The sequence below is a fragment of the Scomber scombrus genome, chromosome 14 (genome assembly GCF_963691925.1).
Source record: "Scomber scombrus chromosome 14, fScoSco1.1, whole genome shotgun sequence".
Taxonomy (NCBI): domain Eukaryota; kingdom Metazoa; phylum Chordata; class Actinopteri; order Scombriformes; family Scombridae; genus Scomber; species Scomber scombrus.
In genome coordinates this window covers 28032984-28050295 of record NC_084983.1, presented here as the reverse complement: position 1 = coordinate 28050295, position 17312 = coordinate 28032984, and the positions used below count along the sequence as shown (strand labels likewise).

General features: G+C 42.1%; 2 protein-coding genes across 2 annotated transcripts in view; both read left to right on the top strand.

Annotated features, from left to right (window-relative positions):
- Window positions 1–857: 857 nt before the first annotated feature.
- LOC133994288 (alpha-1-antitrypsin-like protein GS55-MS) lies at window positions 858–2561 on the top strand. The gene is made up of 5 exons (XM_062433538.1): window positions 858–1505; window positions 1633–1703; window positions 1831–2024; window positions 2126–2273; window positions 2358–2561. Exons 1-5 carry the CDS (start codon window positions 860–862, stop codon window positions 2550–2552), a joined length of 1254 nt encoding a protein of 417 aa, XP_062289522.1. The 5' UTR covers window positions 858–859; the 3' UTR covers window positions 2553–2561.
- A 3878-nt stretch (window positions 2562–6439) lies between these two features.
- Window positions 6440–17312, top strand: part of uimc1 (ubiquitin interaction motif containing 1) — a 30393-nt gene continuing 19520 nt past the window's right edge. The window contains exons 1-7 of the mRNA XM_062433276.1: window positions 6440–6462; window positions 8202–8309; window positions 9090–9174; window positions 10458–10576; window positions 11633–11771; window positions 14025–14209; window positions 15791–16417. Coding sequence (XP_062289260.1) covers window positions 8208–8309; window positions 9090–9174; window positions 10458–10576; window positions 11633–11771; window positions 14025–14209; window positions 15791–16417 — 1257 coding nt within the window. The 5' untranslated portion in view covers window positions 6440–6462; window positions 8202–8207. The remainder of the gene's footprint in view (window positions 6463–8201; window positions 8310–9089; window positions 9175–10457; window positions 10577–11632; window positions 11772–14024; window positions 14210–15790; window positions 16418–17312) is intronic.

The window sequence follows — 17312 nt, the reverse complement described above, 5'->3', positions numbered from 1 at the left end:
CAATCAGATTGTTTGATAGCTTTAGTTACAGATGCACACTGGAAAATATGTGTGATAGGGCTGTGGCACTGTCCAACTTATTAGGAAGAACTGTGCAATATAGCCTGATCCAATACAACAGTCACACTTCTATGATGCTTATACATTTTCAGTTTTTGTTAACATTGTCAGAAAGGTGATAGTGTTGTTCCTAATATTTAGTTTGTTCACTCACTCATAACATTAGATGGACAAAGAATTACAACATGTTTCAATATCATGCACTGCAGTACACCATCACCGACTATGACCTAACAAAACTATATTTGTATGTACAAGTCTTAAGTTTTATATTCAAGGTGAGCACATGCACTTTCCCCTTGGAACAGATGAATCAAGAAATAGTTGTCTTGTATCATTCTGCACAGTGTAGCTCAACAGCGAAACAAACACTTGGTTGGATTTAAAAATAAAAAGAACTTATTTCAGTCATGTTGTCGTCCTTTTTGGAGGTACAGTGATTATTCTAACTTCAGGAATTCATTATTAAAGAAGCAATACATCTTGGTTGTTTCTCATTTTAAATATTAATGACTGAAAAAGCAACAATCAAAATAAAAAATGTTTGTTAGGTATTCTGTAAAGGTTTAGCAGTTAAGACTCAAATGTTGCAAAATCCTGATTGGTGCACAAAGGTAGAAGAAAATAAAATGGTGTTTCTGTAGGACCCCATTACTTGCATTAAAAAAAAAAAAAAAAACTGAGATGTGTTCAGGGCCTTTTCTTAAAGCTATGCATTTGTGTCACTTATGTATTTGCTGCAGAAAACATTGTGCAACCCAATGATATGCTTTTGACCTTTTCTTTGTCTTAGTTCACCATGATGCGTGCAGTCCTGAGTATCTGGATCTTATCAGCAGTGATCTGTGTGGCCACAGGTAAACGCAGTAAAGATGACATCAAGGTAAAACATCAGGCAGGAAAAGACATTGCACTGGACAGCAGTGCTGACAGCATCTCACTGGTGGCTTCAGCAAACAAAGAGTTTGCCTACCATCTGTACAGGAAGTTAGCAGCTCATGCTGACTCGCAAGGCAAGAATATCTTCTTCTCGCCTATTAGTGTGTCTGTTGCCTTGGCTGCCTTGTCTGTTGGAGCACGGGGGGAAACCCACCGGCAGATCTTCAGTGGTCTGGGTTTCACCAATCCCATACTGACGCAGACAGTTGTGGATCAGGTCTTCCATATGCTCCTTAAATGGGCAAATAATGCATCTACGAAAGACACCAGTCAAGGGACCGCTGTGTTCTTGGATAACAGCTTCAAGCCAAAGCTGGAGTTCCTGGACGTCTTAAAGAAGTCTTACTTTGCAGATGGGATTGAAGTTGACTTCACCAAAACCAAGGAGAGTGCCAATACTATCAATAAGTATGTGGAGGAGATGACCAATGGGAAGATCAATAAGCTGGTGGAAGACTTGAACCCAAACACAGTTATGTATCTCATCAGCTACATATACTACAAAGGTACATCAGATGTGATCTACTTTATTCCCTCATTCTTTTAAGGTCTCTTCTGCATTTCAGATAGTAGTTTGGAATTTTACACATCAGCCATCACTTGTTTTTATCTCTGCTCATCACTGTCTAACAGGAACGTGGCAAACTCCATTTGATCCTAAGCTCACCAAGGAGGACATGTTCACAGTTGATGAGAAGACCAAGGTTAATAATGGCACTGTTTATTGAGAACATATTTTATTACAATGACTAGAACTCAGCCACATTTGATTGGGTGCATCCTTCATACTTTGTTTCCCAACTGAGAGACTTGATGTTCAAATCCCTCCAGGTTCCTGTCCAGATGATGAACAGGGAGGAGGATTTCGATACCTATTATGACCCAGCAATTAAAACATCGGTGCTCAGTCTTCCCTTCAACAGCACTTCCTCCATGCTGTTGTTGTTGCCTGATGATATGGCAACACTGGAAAAAGCCATTTCTCCAAAACACATCACCAAATGGCTTAAGTCGATGAAGTCCAGGTTGGAAGAGTCTGAAATCATGCTTTTAATGTTCTTGTTTCTAATATGGAAGATTTGCTGTCAGATCAATCACTGTATGTTTGTCTATCTTACATTTTTAGGACCTATGATGTGTATCTTCCAAAGTTCTCCATCAAGACTACTTACTCCCTGAATGATGCGTTGACTGAAATGGGAATGACCAACATGTTTGGTGCTCAAGCAGAATTGAGCGGTATTTCAGAGGGGCAAAAACTGGCTGTGTCAAAGGTATGAATGGAGACTATTAACGCATATTTCCTTCTGTCGATTCTATCTAACCTTCATCTCACTCTGCCTCTATTTTACCCCCAGGTTGTGCACCAAGCCACTCTGGATGTTGATGAGGCCGGAGCCACTGCTGCAGCAGCTACAGGCCTCGACATTGTCCCTTTGTCCCTACATCACATCCCTGTCTTGAAGTTTGATCGGCCATTTATGGTCCTGATCATTGAGCCCAGCACAGAACACGTCCTCTTTATGGGCAAGATTATCAACCCAAACATCTGATGGAGTAAACTTTGTTAAGCACTGCTGTGGCATCATACATTAAATGCCTCACAAAACAACTTGGCTGTATGTTCTCTTGCTGTATAACTGAGTGTGTAGATAACAGTCTTATTGTTTGCAAGAGTTTTTATATATTTTTTTGAAGGTAAATGTCAAATAAAGGAACAAATATCACACATTTTGGATTTGACTCTGTTTGCTAGCTCTTGAAACGGAAGTACTGCCATAAAGGAAAACAGTGGTTTCATGAGCTGTACAGTTCTTTCTCAAGTCTGTTAGACTTCATGGATATCAATCTGTCCATTTAGGAACCACAAGTGACTGACTGAATTTCACCTGCTTTGGTTCAAATGAAATGTAACTGCTGCAAAGGGAATGGTTTAGCATGTGGTGGCCAGAGACTATTGCTGTACTTATCCTTCCTCACTATTCTGGACTTGTGTTCTACTAGTGAGGGGAAAAATAAACTAGACTAATGGTGCTTTTCCACTACACATTTCCAGCACGACTAGGCTCGACACGGTTCCAGAACAGACCTTTTCCATTACAAAAAAGTACCTACTCAACGTGGGCGGGGGTGTCATAGCACGGCTCCACGAAACTGCCATGACTCTGTTTTATACACGACACAAAACACAAACAATGGAGGCAGTGGTGTACTTGCTGCTGTATGAGGCTTTCTGTCACACACAAAGCAAGAAAATTGAGCTGTATAGCTGTCTATGGTTGTAACGCTGCTGCCGGTATTTAAAAATGCCGGACGGCTCATGACTCTTCCAGCGACAACTCTTCTGACCAATCAGCGGCCAGCAGTGTGTCGACGTCACATTTTAGTACCAGCTTGGCTCGCTTGGAACCTCACCAGAGCCGGTACTAAAAAAGTACCAGGTACCAGGTACTTTCCCTGATGGAGACGCAAAAAGAACCGAGTCGAGGCGAGGCGTGCTGGAACGGTGTAGTGGAAAAGCGCCATAACATAACTTGAGTCAAGCTGCCACTGGCCCACTCACTGCAAATATTGTATATTTAGAGTATTTACTTCTATAATACTGCCACCAATAATTTATGACTGACTTCAAAAGGACAACTGGTTTTCATTTAATCCACTGCAGGATGAAAATCAACTATTTTATGTAAGGTTGCTCATCTTGACGTGACAGTTAACTGTTTATGAGAAACCTTGTGAATACCAATTATAACATGTGACTCTAAGCACTATGTTTGTTACAACCAAAGGTTAACCCCTCGAGGAATATTACTAAGAACATTTACTTTGATTTAGGTTCTGTACTTCAATACAGTGTACTTTATGCTACATAATAAATCTAGTCCACTACAGTTCAGAGGTGACTATTTTTACCCCACTACAGTTTTCTGATGACAGTTTTTCACTTTAAATGTTTGCATAAAATAACAGAAGGACAAGCAGAGTGGAGCTGCGTCCATCCTTCTTTAGTTAATGACCATTTCTTTTGTTTTGCTGGTGGGGAACTGGTCTCTGGTGCCATGTGTGATTTAATGCTCTTGTACAACAGAAGATGGGAGAGGGGGGCAACTTACTGTCTTATCTAACCTACTAACCTTTCGGATGATTGGTAGTCTTTTTGTGGCTCCTTTTTTTTGGGTGTCATTTCACTGGTTAACACTGAATCTACTGTCTAGTGTCACTCTGAGGTATTTGAAGGTGTCCACTTTTTCAACGGTTTGGGTATCGATGTTGGACCAATTATCATTTCCTTTGCAAGTATAGTACTTTAATATGCATCAAGTCACACACCTGCAGCCCACTGATTGGGTCCATGTGGTCGCATTTTAGTCCACAGTCTTCCTTGTTAGTATAGTGGACAGTATATCTGCCTGTCAAGCTTTAGACCGGGGTTTGGTTCTCTGACTGGGAGTTCTCCTTCTGGTACTTTTCACTGTAGATGTGATAAATGTCTGTCACTATTTGAAATTAGATGTTTTTAGATGTTATTGTGGGAAAAATGGTAACGTTTTTTTTTAAAATGTTAAGGACAGCTATTTTGCTTGCTCTTCTAGAAAAGTGGAAACAGCGCCATCAAAATCCCACATGGTAGCAGACATTTATCACAATGAAAAAAAAACCTAAAGAACTCCCCGTCGGGGAATCGAACCCCGGTCTTCCGCGTGACAGGCGGAGATACTGTCCACTATACTAACGAGGAAGGCGAAGATCAATCAAGGATCACATGAACTCAAACATTGAGCTGCGGGTTTGTTTAAGCTTGCAGCCCAATGTTTGGGTGTATGTAATCTTGAATAGTAGTCACCTTCCTCGTTAGTATAGTGGACAGTATCTCCGCCTGTCACGCGGAAGACCGGGGTTCGATTCCCCGACGGGGAGTTCTTTTTGTTTTTAATGTGGTACTTTTAACAGTGAATGTGATAAATGTCTACAATAGATGTCCAAGAGTTGTAAAAAAAAATGTAAAGATTTAAAAAATGCTATCAAGAACAAACATTTTGTTGGTCTTCTAGCAAAAGTGGAAACCGCGCCATCAAAATCCCACTTGGTAGCAGATTTATCTCAATGAAAGGTTCCACATGGAGAAGACCGGGGTTCGATTCCCCGACGGGGAGTTCTTTTTGTTCAAAAAATGTTTGTTCTTGATAGCATTTTTAAAAATCTTTACAATTTTTTACAACTCTTGGACATTTATCACATCCACTGTTAAAAGTACCACATTAAAAACAAAAAGAACTCCCCGTCGGGGAATCGAACCCCGGTCTTCCGCGTGACAGGCGGAGATACTGTCCACTATACTAACGAGGAAGGTGACTACTACACAGGACTACATACATGCAAACATTGGCCTGCATGCTTAAATAAACCTGCAGCTCAATGTTTGTTAGTATGTTATTTAACGAGGAGTGGCGTGAACTGTCATGTGACCACGTGGGTCCAATCAGTGGGCTGCAGGTGTGTCTAACATATTATTTTATATATACTTCAGTGCTGTACTTGAGCGCAATTCTGTTGTAACCTAGTGCAATATAAATACACATGGAAACATGATTTAAAAGGAGTAGAATAAAATTGAAGGTAGAATGGAATAAAACATATTAAACAGGAGAATAAAAACTACATTGCAGTGTCAGATAAATGATAATAGTCCCAACTTTAATTTAATGAAAGTTAGTGGGAAACACAAGTCTTTGTTTGTTGTGTTATTTTCCCCTTTGAACAGACAGTGTAAACATGCTGTATGTAACAGACTGGCTGGATTAACTGCAGTACTGTGTTTCTGCCACTAGGTGTCACCAGTTAACCAGAGTATAAAATCAATGAATTAGACTGAACTGCAGCAGGAGGCTGTTATTAAGAAATGTACTTATACTCATAATACTTGTGTACTTTTACTGTAATACTTTAACTACATAACTCATAATACTGCAGTACTTTTATTGTAATTCTGCATACTACATCACTCATAATACTTGTTTACTTTTACTGTAATACTGCATACTACATCACTCATAATACTGCAGTACTTTTACTGTAATACTGCATACTACATCACTCATAATACTTGTGTACTTTTACTGTAATACTGCATACTACATCACTCATAATACTGCAGTACTTTTACTGTACTAGGATTTTTCATGCAGGACCTTTACTTTTAAAAAAGTATTTTTACATTACTGTGTTGGTACTTTTACATGATATCAGTGATTTTTTTTAAAAAGAAGGAAAAAAAGGTTTAAAATCAAAACATAGGCTGCTGAAAATCTGTCTGTCGCTCTAATTTACAGCCCGTCCTTGAACGCAGCGTTTTAAACATTCCGACAGTCCTGGAATGCAGCGCGTAATAGTACGTAGCAGTCACGTGATCGACGTACCAGAAACAAACATGGCGCGGCGGCGAAAGTGAGGAAAAACTCTACTGTGAGTATTTTAAAAACTGACATTTAATCGGTTATTTATTGAGTTTTAGCCGCAATTAAAAAACAACTAAAGAAATATTAAAAAACAGCAGCTGTGTAGTTTAATTAAACGGTTAATGACGGTTCGTTTCCATGCCAACCATGTCCTCCTCGTTGATTTTAGGAGATAAAAGTATCATGAAGTGTGTTTTTCTGTCTGTAATGATTCCTCCTGTTCATACTGAACATTAAATGGAATATTTAAATAAAACCAAATCCACAGTCCTCCTTCTGTGGAAACATGTATTTAAAAGTTTAAACTGAAGCTAATATGAAGCTTCAGCCGTCTGAAAGACAGAAAGAAAGAAAGAGGAGAAGGAAGATGAGAAGAGAAAGAACAAGGAGGATGAGGAAGAAGATGAAATAAAGACAGAAAGAAAGGAAAAGGAGGAGAAATAACAACAAGGAGGAGGACGATTAGAAAAGAAAGAAGGAAAGAAAAAGAACAAGAAGGAAGACGATGAATAAAAGAAAGGAGGAGGGTGAAGAAGAAATAAAGAAGGAAAGAAGAAGAAGAATCCAATCCAACTTTATTTGTTAAGCACTTTTAAAACAACCAAAGTGCTGTACAGAAGAAAAAAATATGAGACATAACAGCTCACATGAGGCCAAACTTACATATACACACACATATTACATTACAAGGAGGAGGAGGAGGGAGAAGAAATAAAGAAAAGGAGGATGAGGGAGAAGAGGAAAGAAAGAAGGAGAAGAAGAGGAAAGCAAGAAAAAAAGGAGGATGAGAAAAGAAAGAAAGGAGGGAGACAAGGAAAGAGAACAAGGAGGAGGAAGATGAAGAAAGAAAGAAAGAAAGGAGGATAAGGGAGAAGAGAAAGTAAAGAAAGAAGATGGAGGAGGAAGATGAGGAAAAGAGGTGGAGGAAGATGAGAAAGGAAAGAAAGGAGGAGGAAGATGAGGGAGGAGAAGGAAGATGAGGAAAGGAGGAGGAGGGAGAAGAGGAAAGAAAGAAAGAAGAAGAAGGAAGAAAAGGAAAGAAAGAAAGGGGGAGAAGAAGAAAGAAAGGAGGAGAAGGAAGATGAAATAAAGACAAAGAAAGTAAAGAAGGAGGAGGACGATGATAAAAGAAAGAAAGGAGGAGGAAGAGGAAAGAAAGAAAGAAAGAAGGAGGAGGAAGATTAGAAAAGAAAAGGAGGAGGGAGATGATCGAGGAAAGAAAGAAAGGAGTAAATGAGTAATCACATTTGTGGCAGGAAGTGCATCATAGCTTCAACAGGAAGTGCATCATAGCTTCAACAGGAAGTGCATCATAGCTTCAACAGGAAGTGCATCATAGCTTCAACAGGAAGAGGCGGGACCAGAGGCCAATTAAGAGCAGCTGGTAGTTTGGAAGTTAATCACAGAGACAAAGAGACTCGAACTCATGAGGACTTTGGGACAAATAATAATGTTTTTAATTAATATTGTTCTGTAGCTAGAGAGATAAACTCAGATACAAACGTCTTTTTCATGTTTTAAAGAAAAGAACGACAGAGTTTTAACTTAAGAGTATCTTCTTTTTTATTTAAAGATGACACCTAAAATTCATCTCATGCTGGTAGGAAACAACAAGAGGAAGAATCTAGATACTGTGACTCTATATTTAAAGTGTGTGTGTGTGTGTGTGTGTGTGTGTGTGTGTGTGTGTGTGTGTGTGTGTGTGTGTGTGTGTGTGTGTGTGTGTGTGTGTGTGTGTGTGTGTAGGTCAGCATGGCTCTGAGGAGGCATATCAACAAAGACGTTCCCTCTGAAAGCCAACAGATGGATGAAGACGGTCAGGACGACGACGAGCTCGACGACGGAGACGACAAGGTGAAGAAACGCCAACTTTTAAGTTTTATTATTCAACTTTATCTGACTGTTAATTATAAGAAAAAAAGGGATGTATGTTTTAAAATACATTTCCTACAGACTGGTGAAAGCTCCTCAGGGAATAACAGCATCTAAATTCAATCAATCTTTATTTATAAAGCGCCAAATCACAACAAAGTCATCTCAAGGCTCTTTACACATAGAGAGAGGAGAGGGGAGGGAGGAGAGGGGAGGGAGGGAGGAAGGAGAGGAGAGAGAATGAGGAAGGAGAGGAGAGAGAGAGGAAGGAAGGAAGGAAGGAAGGAAGGAAGGAAGGAAAGGAGAGGAGAGAGGAAGGAAATAGAGAGAAAGAGGAGAGAGAGAGGAAGGAGAGGAGAGAGTGAGGGAGGGAGGAAGGAGAGGAGAGAGAATGAGGAAGGAGAGGAGAGAGAGAGGAAGGAAGGAAGGAAGGAAGGAAGGAAGGAAGGAAGGAAGGAAGGAAGGAAGGAAAGGAGAGGAGAGAGGAAGGAAATAGAGAGAAAGAGGAGAGAGAGAGGAAGGAGAGGAGAAAGAGAGAGAGGAAGGATAGGAGAGAGAGAGAAAGAAAGAAAGAGGGGGAGAGAGAGGAAGGAGAGGAGAGAGGAGCGGTTGGAGTAAAGAGGAGGGAGAGAGAGAGAGGAAGGAGAGGAGAGAGAGGAAGGAGAGGAAGGAGAGGAGCTCAGTGCATCATGGGAGTCGGAGTCCCCCGGCAGTCGAAGCCTATAGCAACATAAACTGACTTTCCTTTGTTTTTATATCCAGGATGAGTTCTCGACATCTCTTCTCTCAACGTTATCAACAAGAGGAACACGCAGGAAGGAGCGGGAACAAAAGTCAAAACCCAAAGGTTAGTTCACCTGCTCGTCTACAGATAACTGTCTGTTTGTTTGGTGCTGAGCAGGAAGTGAACAGTGAGGTTTTTTTGCAGCTTTTTACTCTGAAAACGACGCTATGAGATACAATACATTATACTTTATTGTCCTGCTTAGGGAAATTTGTCTTGGACTCAGCAGCTGCACCATAAATACCTTCACAGCCCAACAATCACACAACAGTATTGCACATATCCCATAATATTACACATAAATACACCAATGGAAGAAACGCATGCTAAAAGATCACCAAAATAAAAAGCACTATAAAGTTATTGCGCAATCTTCGGCCTCAAGCAGCATTGTTTAGGAGTTTGATGGAGGTTGGAACAAATGAATGAGTTTACAGTTAGTGTCTCTATATCGTCTGCTGGAGGGTAGGAGCTCATATTATGGGATGGATCAGTCTCTATCCTCTGGGCTTGTTTAAGAACAGTTTGTTCATAAATAGACGGCAAGGTCTGAAAGTCACTTCTTCCTATCAGCTTCATGGCCGTGTGCACCAGACGAGAGAGTTTAGTTTTCAGTTGTGCAGTAAGGTTGTGATACCAGGCTGACATCACATATCGCAGTGGTTCTCAAGCTGTTTTAAGCTGTTAAATTACACTTTAATAAACTTTTAAAGCCATTAAACTTCCACTAATTAACTTACTGAGGTATCTGACAGGCAGGATTTTGCTAACCTGACTTTTGGTTTCTGTCTAACCCTCCTGTTGTCTTCGAGTCAAGGAAGGGAGAAAGGATGGAAGTAAGAAAAGGAGGGAGGATGGAAGAAAAGGAGGGGGAAAGGAAAGGATGGAGGAAACAAGGAAGGAAGGAAAGAAGGACATAGGAAAGAAGGAAGGGAAGAAGGTGGGGGCAGAAAAGAAAGAGGAGGAAGGAAGGAGGGAAGGGAGGAAAGGAAAGAAGGAAGGATGGAGGAAAGAAAGAAGGAAGGTAGGAGGGAGGAAAGAAGGATGGAAGGGAGGAGGAAGCAAGGAAGAAAAGGAGGGAGGATGGAAGAAAAGAAGGAAGGAAAGGACATAGGAAAGAAGGAAGGGAGGAAGGTGGGTCTAGGAAAGAAAGAGAAGGAGGGAGGAAGGAAGATAGGGGGATGGAGGAAGGAAAGAAAGGAAGGAAAGGGAGGAGAGAAGGAAGGAAAGAAAGAAGGAAGGACAGACGGAAGGGAGGAAAGAAGGAACAGTCAAAACAGACGGGGTCAGTTTGACCCGGGAGGACGACACGAGGGTTAATGTGACTTTGTGTCTGCTGCTCTCAGAGATGACGGAGGAGGAGATGATGGACTTGGCTCTGCGTCTGAGCGAGCAGGAAGCCAGCGTCACTGCGCTGCAGCAGCAGGAAGAGGAAGAAGCTGTGATGAAGGCCATCCAGGAGAGCGTGAGTACAAGAGGGGATGCTTTTATTTTCTAGAGGGTTTATAGCTGGGGGGACAAATGAAAGGAAAAAGCAACAAAGTGTCTTAGTAAGGTGTTGGGCTGCTTGTTATTGATTCTGCAGCCTGTGAGCTCTACTGGAGGGATGAACAGCATTCCTCTAATAGATGTTAGATAGTTGCTGCCCCAAGTGGAGGAGTTTAACCCTCCTGTTGTCCTCGAGTCAAGGAAGGGAGGGAGGAAGGAAGGGAGGAATGAAGGAGGGAGGAGGGAAGGAAGGTAGGAAAGGAGGGAGGGAGGAATGAAGGAAGGGAGGAATGAATGAAGGAAGGAGGGAGGGAGGAAAGGAAGGTAGGAAAGGAGGGAGGAAGAAGGAAGGTAGGAATGAAGGAGGGAAGGAAGGAGGAAAGGATAGAAGGAAGGTAGGAAAAGAATGAAGGAAGGTAGGAGAGGGGGAGGGAGGGAGAAAGGAAAAGAGGAAGGAAAGACAGGGAGGGAGGAAGGAAGGGAGGAATGAATGAATGAAGGAAGGAGGGAGGGAAGGTAGGAAAGGAGGGAGGAAGGGAGGAAAGGAGGGAGGAAGGATGGAAGGGAGGAATGAATGAAGGAAAGGAAGGTAGGAAGGAAGGATGGAAGGGAGGAATGAAGAAGGAAGGTAGGAAAGGAGGGAGGAAGGTAGGAAGGGAAGAAGGAAGGACAGAGGAAGGGAGGAAGGAAAAGAGGAAAGAAGGAACAGTCAAAACAGATTTTCCTTTTTAAGGTTTATCAGCAGCATATTAAACATGTTGTAGGACAGCTTTTATTTTGAAAAATTCAAGTTTTAGTTAAGTTTCCTGTGTCATTAATGCTAAAAGTTTATGTTGAGAGCTCAAAAAAAGAACTTAATCAGCTCTGTTGCTTTTCTATTTGATATAAATGAGTTCTGAAGTATGAAACTACAGTTCCCATAATGCTTTGGGACACCTTTCCTCATTGAGCTTCATCTCCTTTTTATTTGCTCAGCTGCTTGTTGTGAATCTGTGTTTATTATTTTCTTCTTCTCTCTCTCTTTCTCTCGTAGATGAGCCAGTCTCAGCCGAGTCCGTCCTCCCAGACTCAGATCCTGCTTCCTGCAGCCGAGGCGTCGCTCAGACTCTGCTCCCGACGGAAACTCCTATACTCCAACGGAGAGACGGAGCCGGCATCAGAGGAGAGATCAGGTGAGACGATGCTGAGCTCAGTCTGCAGGAAGCGACGTCATCACGAGAGAATAAAGAAACATCTGACTGAGAGAGACGGATATTAACAGATGGTGTTTTACCTTTTTATCTTCTATGTTTTAATCAGTTTTTATTGTTTATTTCTAGTGTTAGGGTCCTTCTTACTAACACACAGGCTCAACTAGAGACCAGAGCACATGGAAAATACGCTTAGATTTCAGAATGAACCATAAAAAAATTGTTTATTTCTAAATCAACAATGAAAAACAAGAAGTAACAAATGAAAAGAAGAGGGAGATCCCAGCCGAAGTAAACAAAAGATAAAGAAGAAGAAGTTACTGAGCCGTCACACACCAGCTATTCCCCCCCTAAACTATAAAAAAAGAAAAAATAATCTACTCTAATTCAACCAAACAAACAAAACGATAACTAGACGACGTGGCAGTCGGGTTAAACTCTTCCTACTCCTCTTTAGATCCTCTCTCAGATGATTCCTTCTTTCCTCTGTCCTTCCTCCCTTTCCTTCCTTCCTTCCTCCCTCCTTTCTTTCCTCCTTCCTCCCTTCTTTCCTCCGTCCTTCCTTCCTTTCCTCACTCCCTTCCTTCCTTCTCTCCGTCCTCCCTTCCTTCTTTCCTTCCTCCCTTCCTTCTCTTTCTTTCCTCCCTCCTACCTTCCCCCTTCCTTCTTTCCTCTGTCCTTCATACCTTCCTTCTTTCCTCCGTCCTTCCTTCCTTTCCTTCCTCCCTTCCTTCTTTCCTTTCCTTCCTCCCTCCTTTCCTTCCTTCCTTTCTTCTCGCCTTCCTTCATTCCTTCATCCCTATCTCCTTTCCTTCCTTCCTTCCTTCTTCCCTTCTTTCCTTGACTCGAGGACAACAGGAGGGTTAAAAGCTCAGTTTAAGTCAAGTTAAAAAAGCAACTGATCATTTAATAACATTATTCTCTGTAATAGTTATATTCTAAGTTGTTGTTTTCTCTTCCTACCCCTCCTCAAATCCTCTCTCAGATGATTTCAGTTACTCTCAGGTACAGAACAGTATTGCATTGACTTAAAAACAATAAAAAAAAAGCTCTTTTCTGAATTATTGAGACAGGCTACTTCTAAATCCTCCCACCTGCAAGTAACGTTAAGCTGCCATTGCTGCTCCTAATCGAAGTAAACGTATTTCAGTCACGCCAGAAAAAAATAATAATTAAAAAAATCTGTTTAAAGGTAAGGTTTGTAGTGTTGTAAAGCTAGCAAGAGAGCTAGCAAGATTTGAAAATAGCACCTCCTCCTGCCTCTAAGTTCCAACCAGACGGGGAGTTCTGGTCCTCTGAAATGAAGCCAACACGGAAGTAACTTAAAACTGCATTCTATAAAAAGGCCACCAGGGGGCGACCGTTTTGGTGTCAAAAGGACTTCCGTCTCTATACAAGTCAATGGAGAATTCACCAACTTCTCACTTGATTTCTAACCTCAGTAAACGTTTTCAAAATGTGTTTATGGTCTCAATCGCTAGTTTAAAGCCTTCTTCAATGCAGTATGATGTTCATTTGGGACATTTTGGCCTCCCTGATTTTATATGTGACGATAAAGCAGGGTATGCATTAGGGCGTGGCTACGTCGTGATTGACAGGTTGATTGGTTCACAGGTTCAGGAGGGCGCCTCATGCTCCTCCTGATGCCCATATAAGTAGAATCCATGTTTTTATTTTTCCCAGCATGCACCTGAAATTTTCAAGATGGCGCTGCTCAGATCCGATACTATTGGCCTCCGAGCAGCAGTCCACAAACCAATGGGTGACGTCACGGATGTTACGTCCATTTTATATACAGTCTATGGTTCCACCCTGCTGCTCCCCCTCCCGTCAGTGAGTCCGTCCAAGCCACGCCCCCACAACCACAGTCCTGTGGCTGTCACAGATGTCTTTTTTTTTTTTTCGTTCCTTTTTCTAAAGTCATAATGTATTGATACCTCTGATAATAAAAGGACCATTTCACCCAGTATAACAAAAAGTGCTTCTGAACAACATAACATACCCTAACTTTTAAGAACATAATCTTTCCTGTTTTTCTGAGTCGTTTCTGAATTAATAAGATGCCCCACTTCTAAATCCTCCCACCTGCAAGTAACATGAGAGAGTGAGACTTAGCAGCAGCAAGCAGAGCCCATCACCTCCGCTACAGGGCCGCATGTAACATCTTCTGAATTGAGAAGAATCAGATGAACTGAAATCCCTTTCTGACATGCTTCATTTTTATTTTATTCACAGGAGCAAAGAAACCCAGAGGTGAGAATAACAACAGGAACAAAAAGCGGAAAAGAAAAGAAGAAGAAGAAGGAAGTCGTCTCTCTCCTCTGCCGGAGCTGCCGGATTTATCTCAGAGTCAGAAGATCAGCTCTCAGGTTTCATCCTGCAGCTCCGAGTCCGTCTGTGTGCTGCTCGACTCTCCGCAGGTCCGTTTATTAAAGTTTCATTACTGATGAGTCTGTTGGTGGTTAAACATGAGTCTAAAGTGATGTTTAAATTATTAGTTTCTTCTTCTGTGATCAACAGTTTAAAACAATACAACAAGTTTTAACATTTATCAGTGATGTAAAACAGAAGAATTTGGCTTTTCTTTTATTTGATAGAAGAAGCTGCAGAGAAACACATGAAGTGATATTTGCTGTTTTTGTGTTTTTTAAATGCCGTCTTTAACCTTCGTATCGGCCTCCCGTCTGTTTTGACTGTTCCTTCTTTCCTCCCTTCCTTCCTTCCGTCTGTCCTTCCTCCCTCGCTCCTTCTCTTTCTTTCCTTCCTCCGTCCTACCTTCCTTCCTCCCTCCTTTCCTTCCTTCTTCCTCCCTTCCTTCTCTTTCTTTCCTACCTTCCCCCTTCCTTCTTTCCTCCGTCCTTCCTTCCTTTCCTTCCTCCCTTCCTTCTTTTCTTTCCTCCCTTCCTTCCTCCTTCCTTCCTTCTTCCCTTCCTCCTTCCCTTCCTCCCTCCCTCCTCTCTTTCCATCCTTCCCTCCTTCCTTTCTCCCATCCTTCCTTCCTTCTTCCCTTCCTTCCTTGACTCTAGGACAACAGGAGGTTTAAAAGCTCAGTTTAAGTCAAATTAAGAAAACATCTGAGCAACTGAACATTTAATTACATTATTCTAAGTTTTCAGTTTTCAGCCAAATCTCACGAAGCTTTAACATCCGTTTGTGTGTTTTTCTTCTGTGATCAACAGTTTAAAACAATACAACAAGTATTAACATTTATCAGTGATGTAAAACAGAAGAAATCATCACAGTGGAAAAGTTAAAACAAGTCATTTTTTTGCTATTTTTACTTAAATAATTGCCATTAAATAAATTAAACCTTCGTGTCGTTCTCCCCGTCTGTTTTGACTTTTCCTTCTTTCCTCCCTCCTTCTCTTTCTTCCCTTCCTTCTTTCCTTCCACCATCCCCCTTTCTTCCTTCTTTCTTTCCTCCCCCTACCTTCCCCCTTCCTCCTTTCCTTCCTTCCTCCCTTCATCCTTCATCTTTTCCTTTCTCCCTCCCTCCCTCCCTCCTACTTTCCTTCCTTCCTTCTTTCCTCCGTCCTTTCTTCCTTTCCTTCCTTCCTTCTTTCCTTTCCTTCCTTCTTTCCTTTCCTTCCTTCCCTCCTTCCTTCCTCCCTCTTTCCTTCCTTCTTTCTCCTTTCCTTGTTTCCTCCCTCTCCTCTTTGTTTCCTTCCTCCCTTCCTTCTTTCCTCCCTACCTCCTTTACTTCCTTTCCTTCCTCCTCCCTTCCTTTCCTTCCTTCTCTCCTCCCTTCCTTCCCTCCTCCTTCCCTTCCTCCCTCCTTTCCTTCCTCCTTTTCCTACTCCCTTCCTCCTTTCCTTCCTTCTTCCCTTCCTTCCTTGACTCGAGGACAACAGGAGGTTTAAAAGCTCAGTTTAAGTCAATTAAGAAAACATCTGAGCAAACTGATCATTTAATTACATTATTCTAAGTTAGGGTTAGGGTTTTCAGTTTTCAGCCAAATCTCACGAAGCTTTAACATCCGTTTGTGTGTTTTTCTGACTCAGAGCTGCGACTCCACTCAGATCGACGACTGTCATCTCGGTAAATCTCCCGTCTTCCCGTTGACCGGCTGCAGAGCCGAGGTTCTGGTCCCTCGTCTGGACCCCGACACGCTGCAGACCTGCAGGAGCTCCGGCTTCGTGTTGTGCTCTCAGGACAGTTCCAGCCCGACCCAAAAGTCTCCGTCTGCTCAACGCACGAGTCCAACATTTCCCAAAATCCCCGGCGGCGTCGCTTTGCCCGAGAGCACGGCGCCTCGTAAAAGCCCCGTCTTCTCAGAGACTGGAGACGGTGAGCAGAGTCCGGAGTATTTAAAAAGTCCGGTGTTTGGCAGGAACACTCAGCATGAGACGCTTCCAAGTGCCTGCAAAGCAAGCAGTGAAAACTCAGGGTTCATGTTCTCCTCTCAGGAGAGTTTGTGCTCCTCTGTGAGGCCGACTTCCTGCCGCTCCAGGAGCCCCGTGTTCGTAGCATCACTGAAAAGCCCCGTCGCCTCGGAGACGGAGCGAGGACCGGACGGACCGACGGAGCGGAGACGAGACGTCGATCCTGATCCTGCAGAGCTGAGAGAGTCGAGCAGGGACGAGAATCCAGCCAACGACTTTAAAGATGCTTCTGTGTGTCTGCAGCAGGTCAGTTAATCATCTCATGCTTTTATTCTGAAGATTAAAGCCTCAGCTCATTATTTATTAATGCATCTGCAACTTTCCGTACAAGCGTTGTAGCTCAAAGTGCTTTACAGAGAAAAATAAAAATACAATAAAAACAGCAAATAAAACATAAGTTAAAATGACTGGTTAAAAGCCAGATTAAATGTTTTCTGCTGAGGTTTAAAAATGTTCACATGGCTCACATCTCTTATAGCTTTAGGCAGCGGCGGAGTGAGGCCTTGAAATCCACCGGGAATCTTTTCACCGGCCCCGGTGTAATGTCCCAACTGGTTTTCAATTTAACTGTTTTCCTTACCGAACAGCTCCAGCTGTGTTGCGCTTCCGTCAGCAGATTCGTCACAAATATACAGCCAGCATATTACTGGAGATTTTTAAGCAATTATATTATCATCTCACTTTCAGAAACATATTCGCTGCAGTAGATGTGAACTGCGACTTGAAAAACTTTTTTTCAACTTTGTTCATTCATTGGATGAGCCCTTTTCTCCCAGCAGGCCGTGCTGCATTCTACATTTTAAGAACAAATAAAGAAAATAATATATTGCAGTTATAATTTTTAAATATGCAACCATGGAAGTTGTAGAATACTGAAATAGGAGTTGATGAGAACGAACCAGACCACAAGAGTGAGCATGACTGAGAAATGCACAACAAGAAAGCGACATAAATACTTCATGGATTACACTGAACAGATATATAAGTCGTGTAGTTTTCTCAGTATTTTGTGGTATCGGTGTCACCCGCACCCACATTGCATGACTGAATATTGACTGGCTGATGACAGTAGAGGAGCCGCACGCTTGCGACGGCCAGTCTGCGGAGTATTCATGACGTCGCCTACCGGTCAATTGTCCCG

What these genes read in the sequence shown, in the direction of transcription:
- LOC133994288 (XM_062433538.1), top strand. Translation starts at nt 860, where the DNA reads ATGATGCGTGCAGTCCTGAGTATCTGGATCTTATCAGCAGTGATCTGT. An exon ending in CAGCTACATATACTACAAAG is followed by an intron (nt 1,506 to 1,632) that starts GTACATCAGATG and finishes ACTGTCTAACAG; the next exon opens with GAACGTGGCAAACTCCATTT. An exon ending in CAGTTGATGAGAAGACCAAG is followed by an intron (nt 1,704 to 1,830) that starts GTTAATAATGGC and finishes AAATCCCTCCAG; the next exon opens with GTTCCTGTCCAGATGATGAA.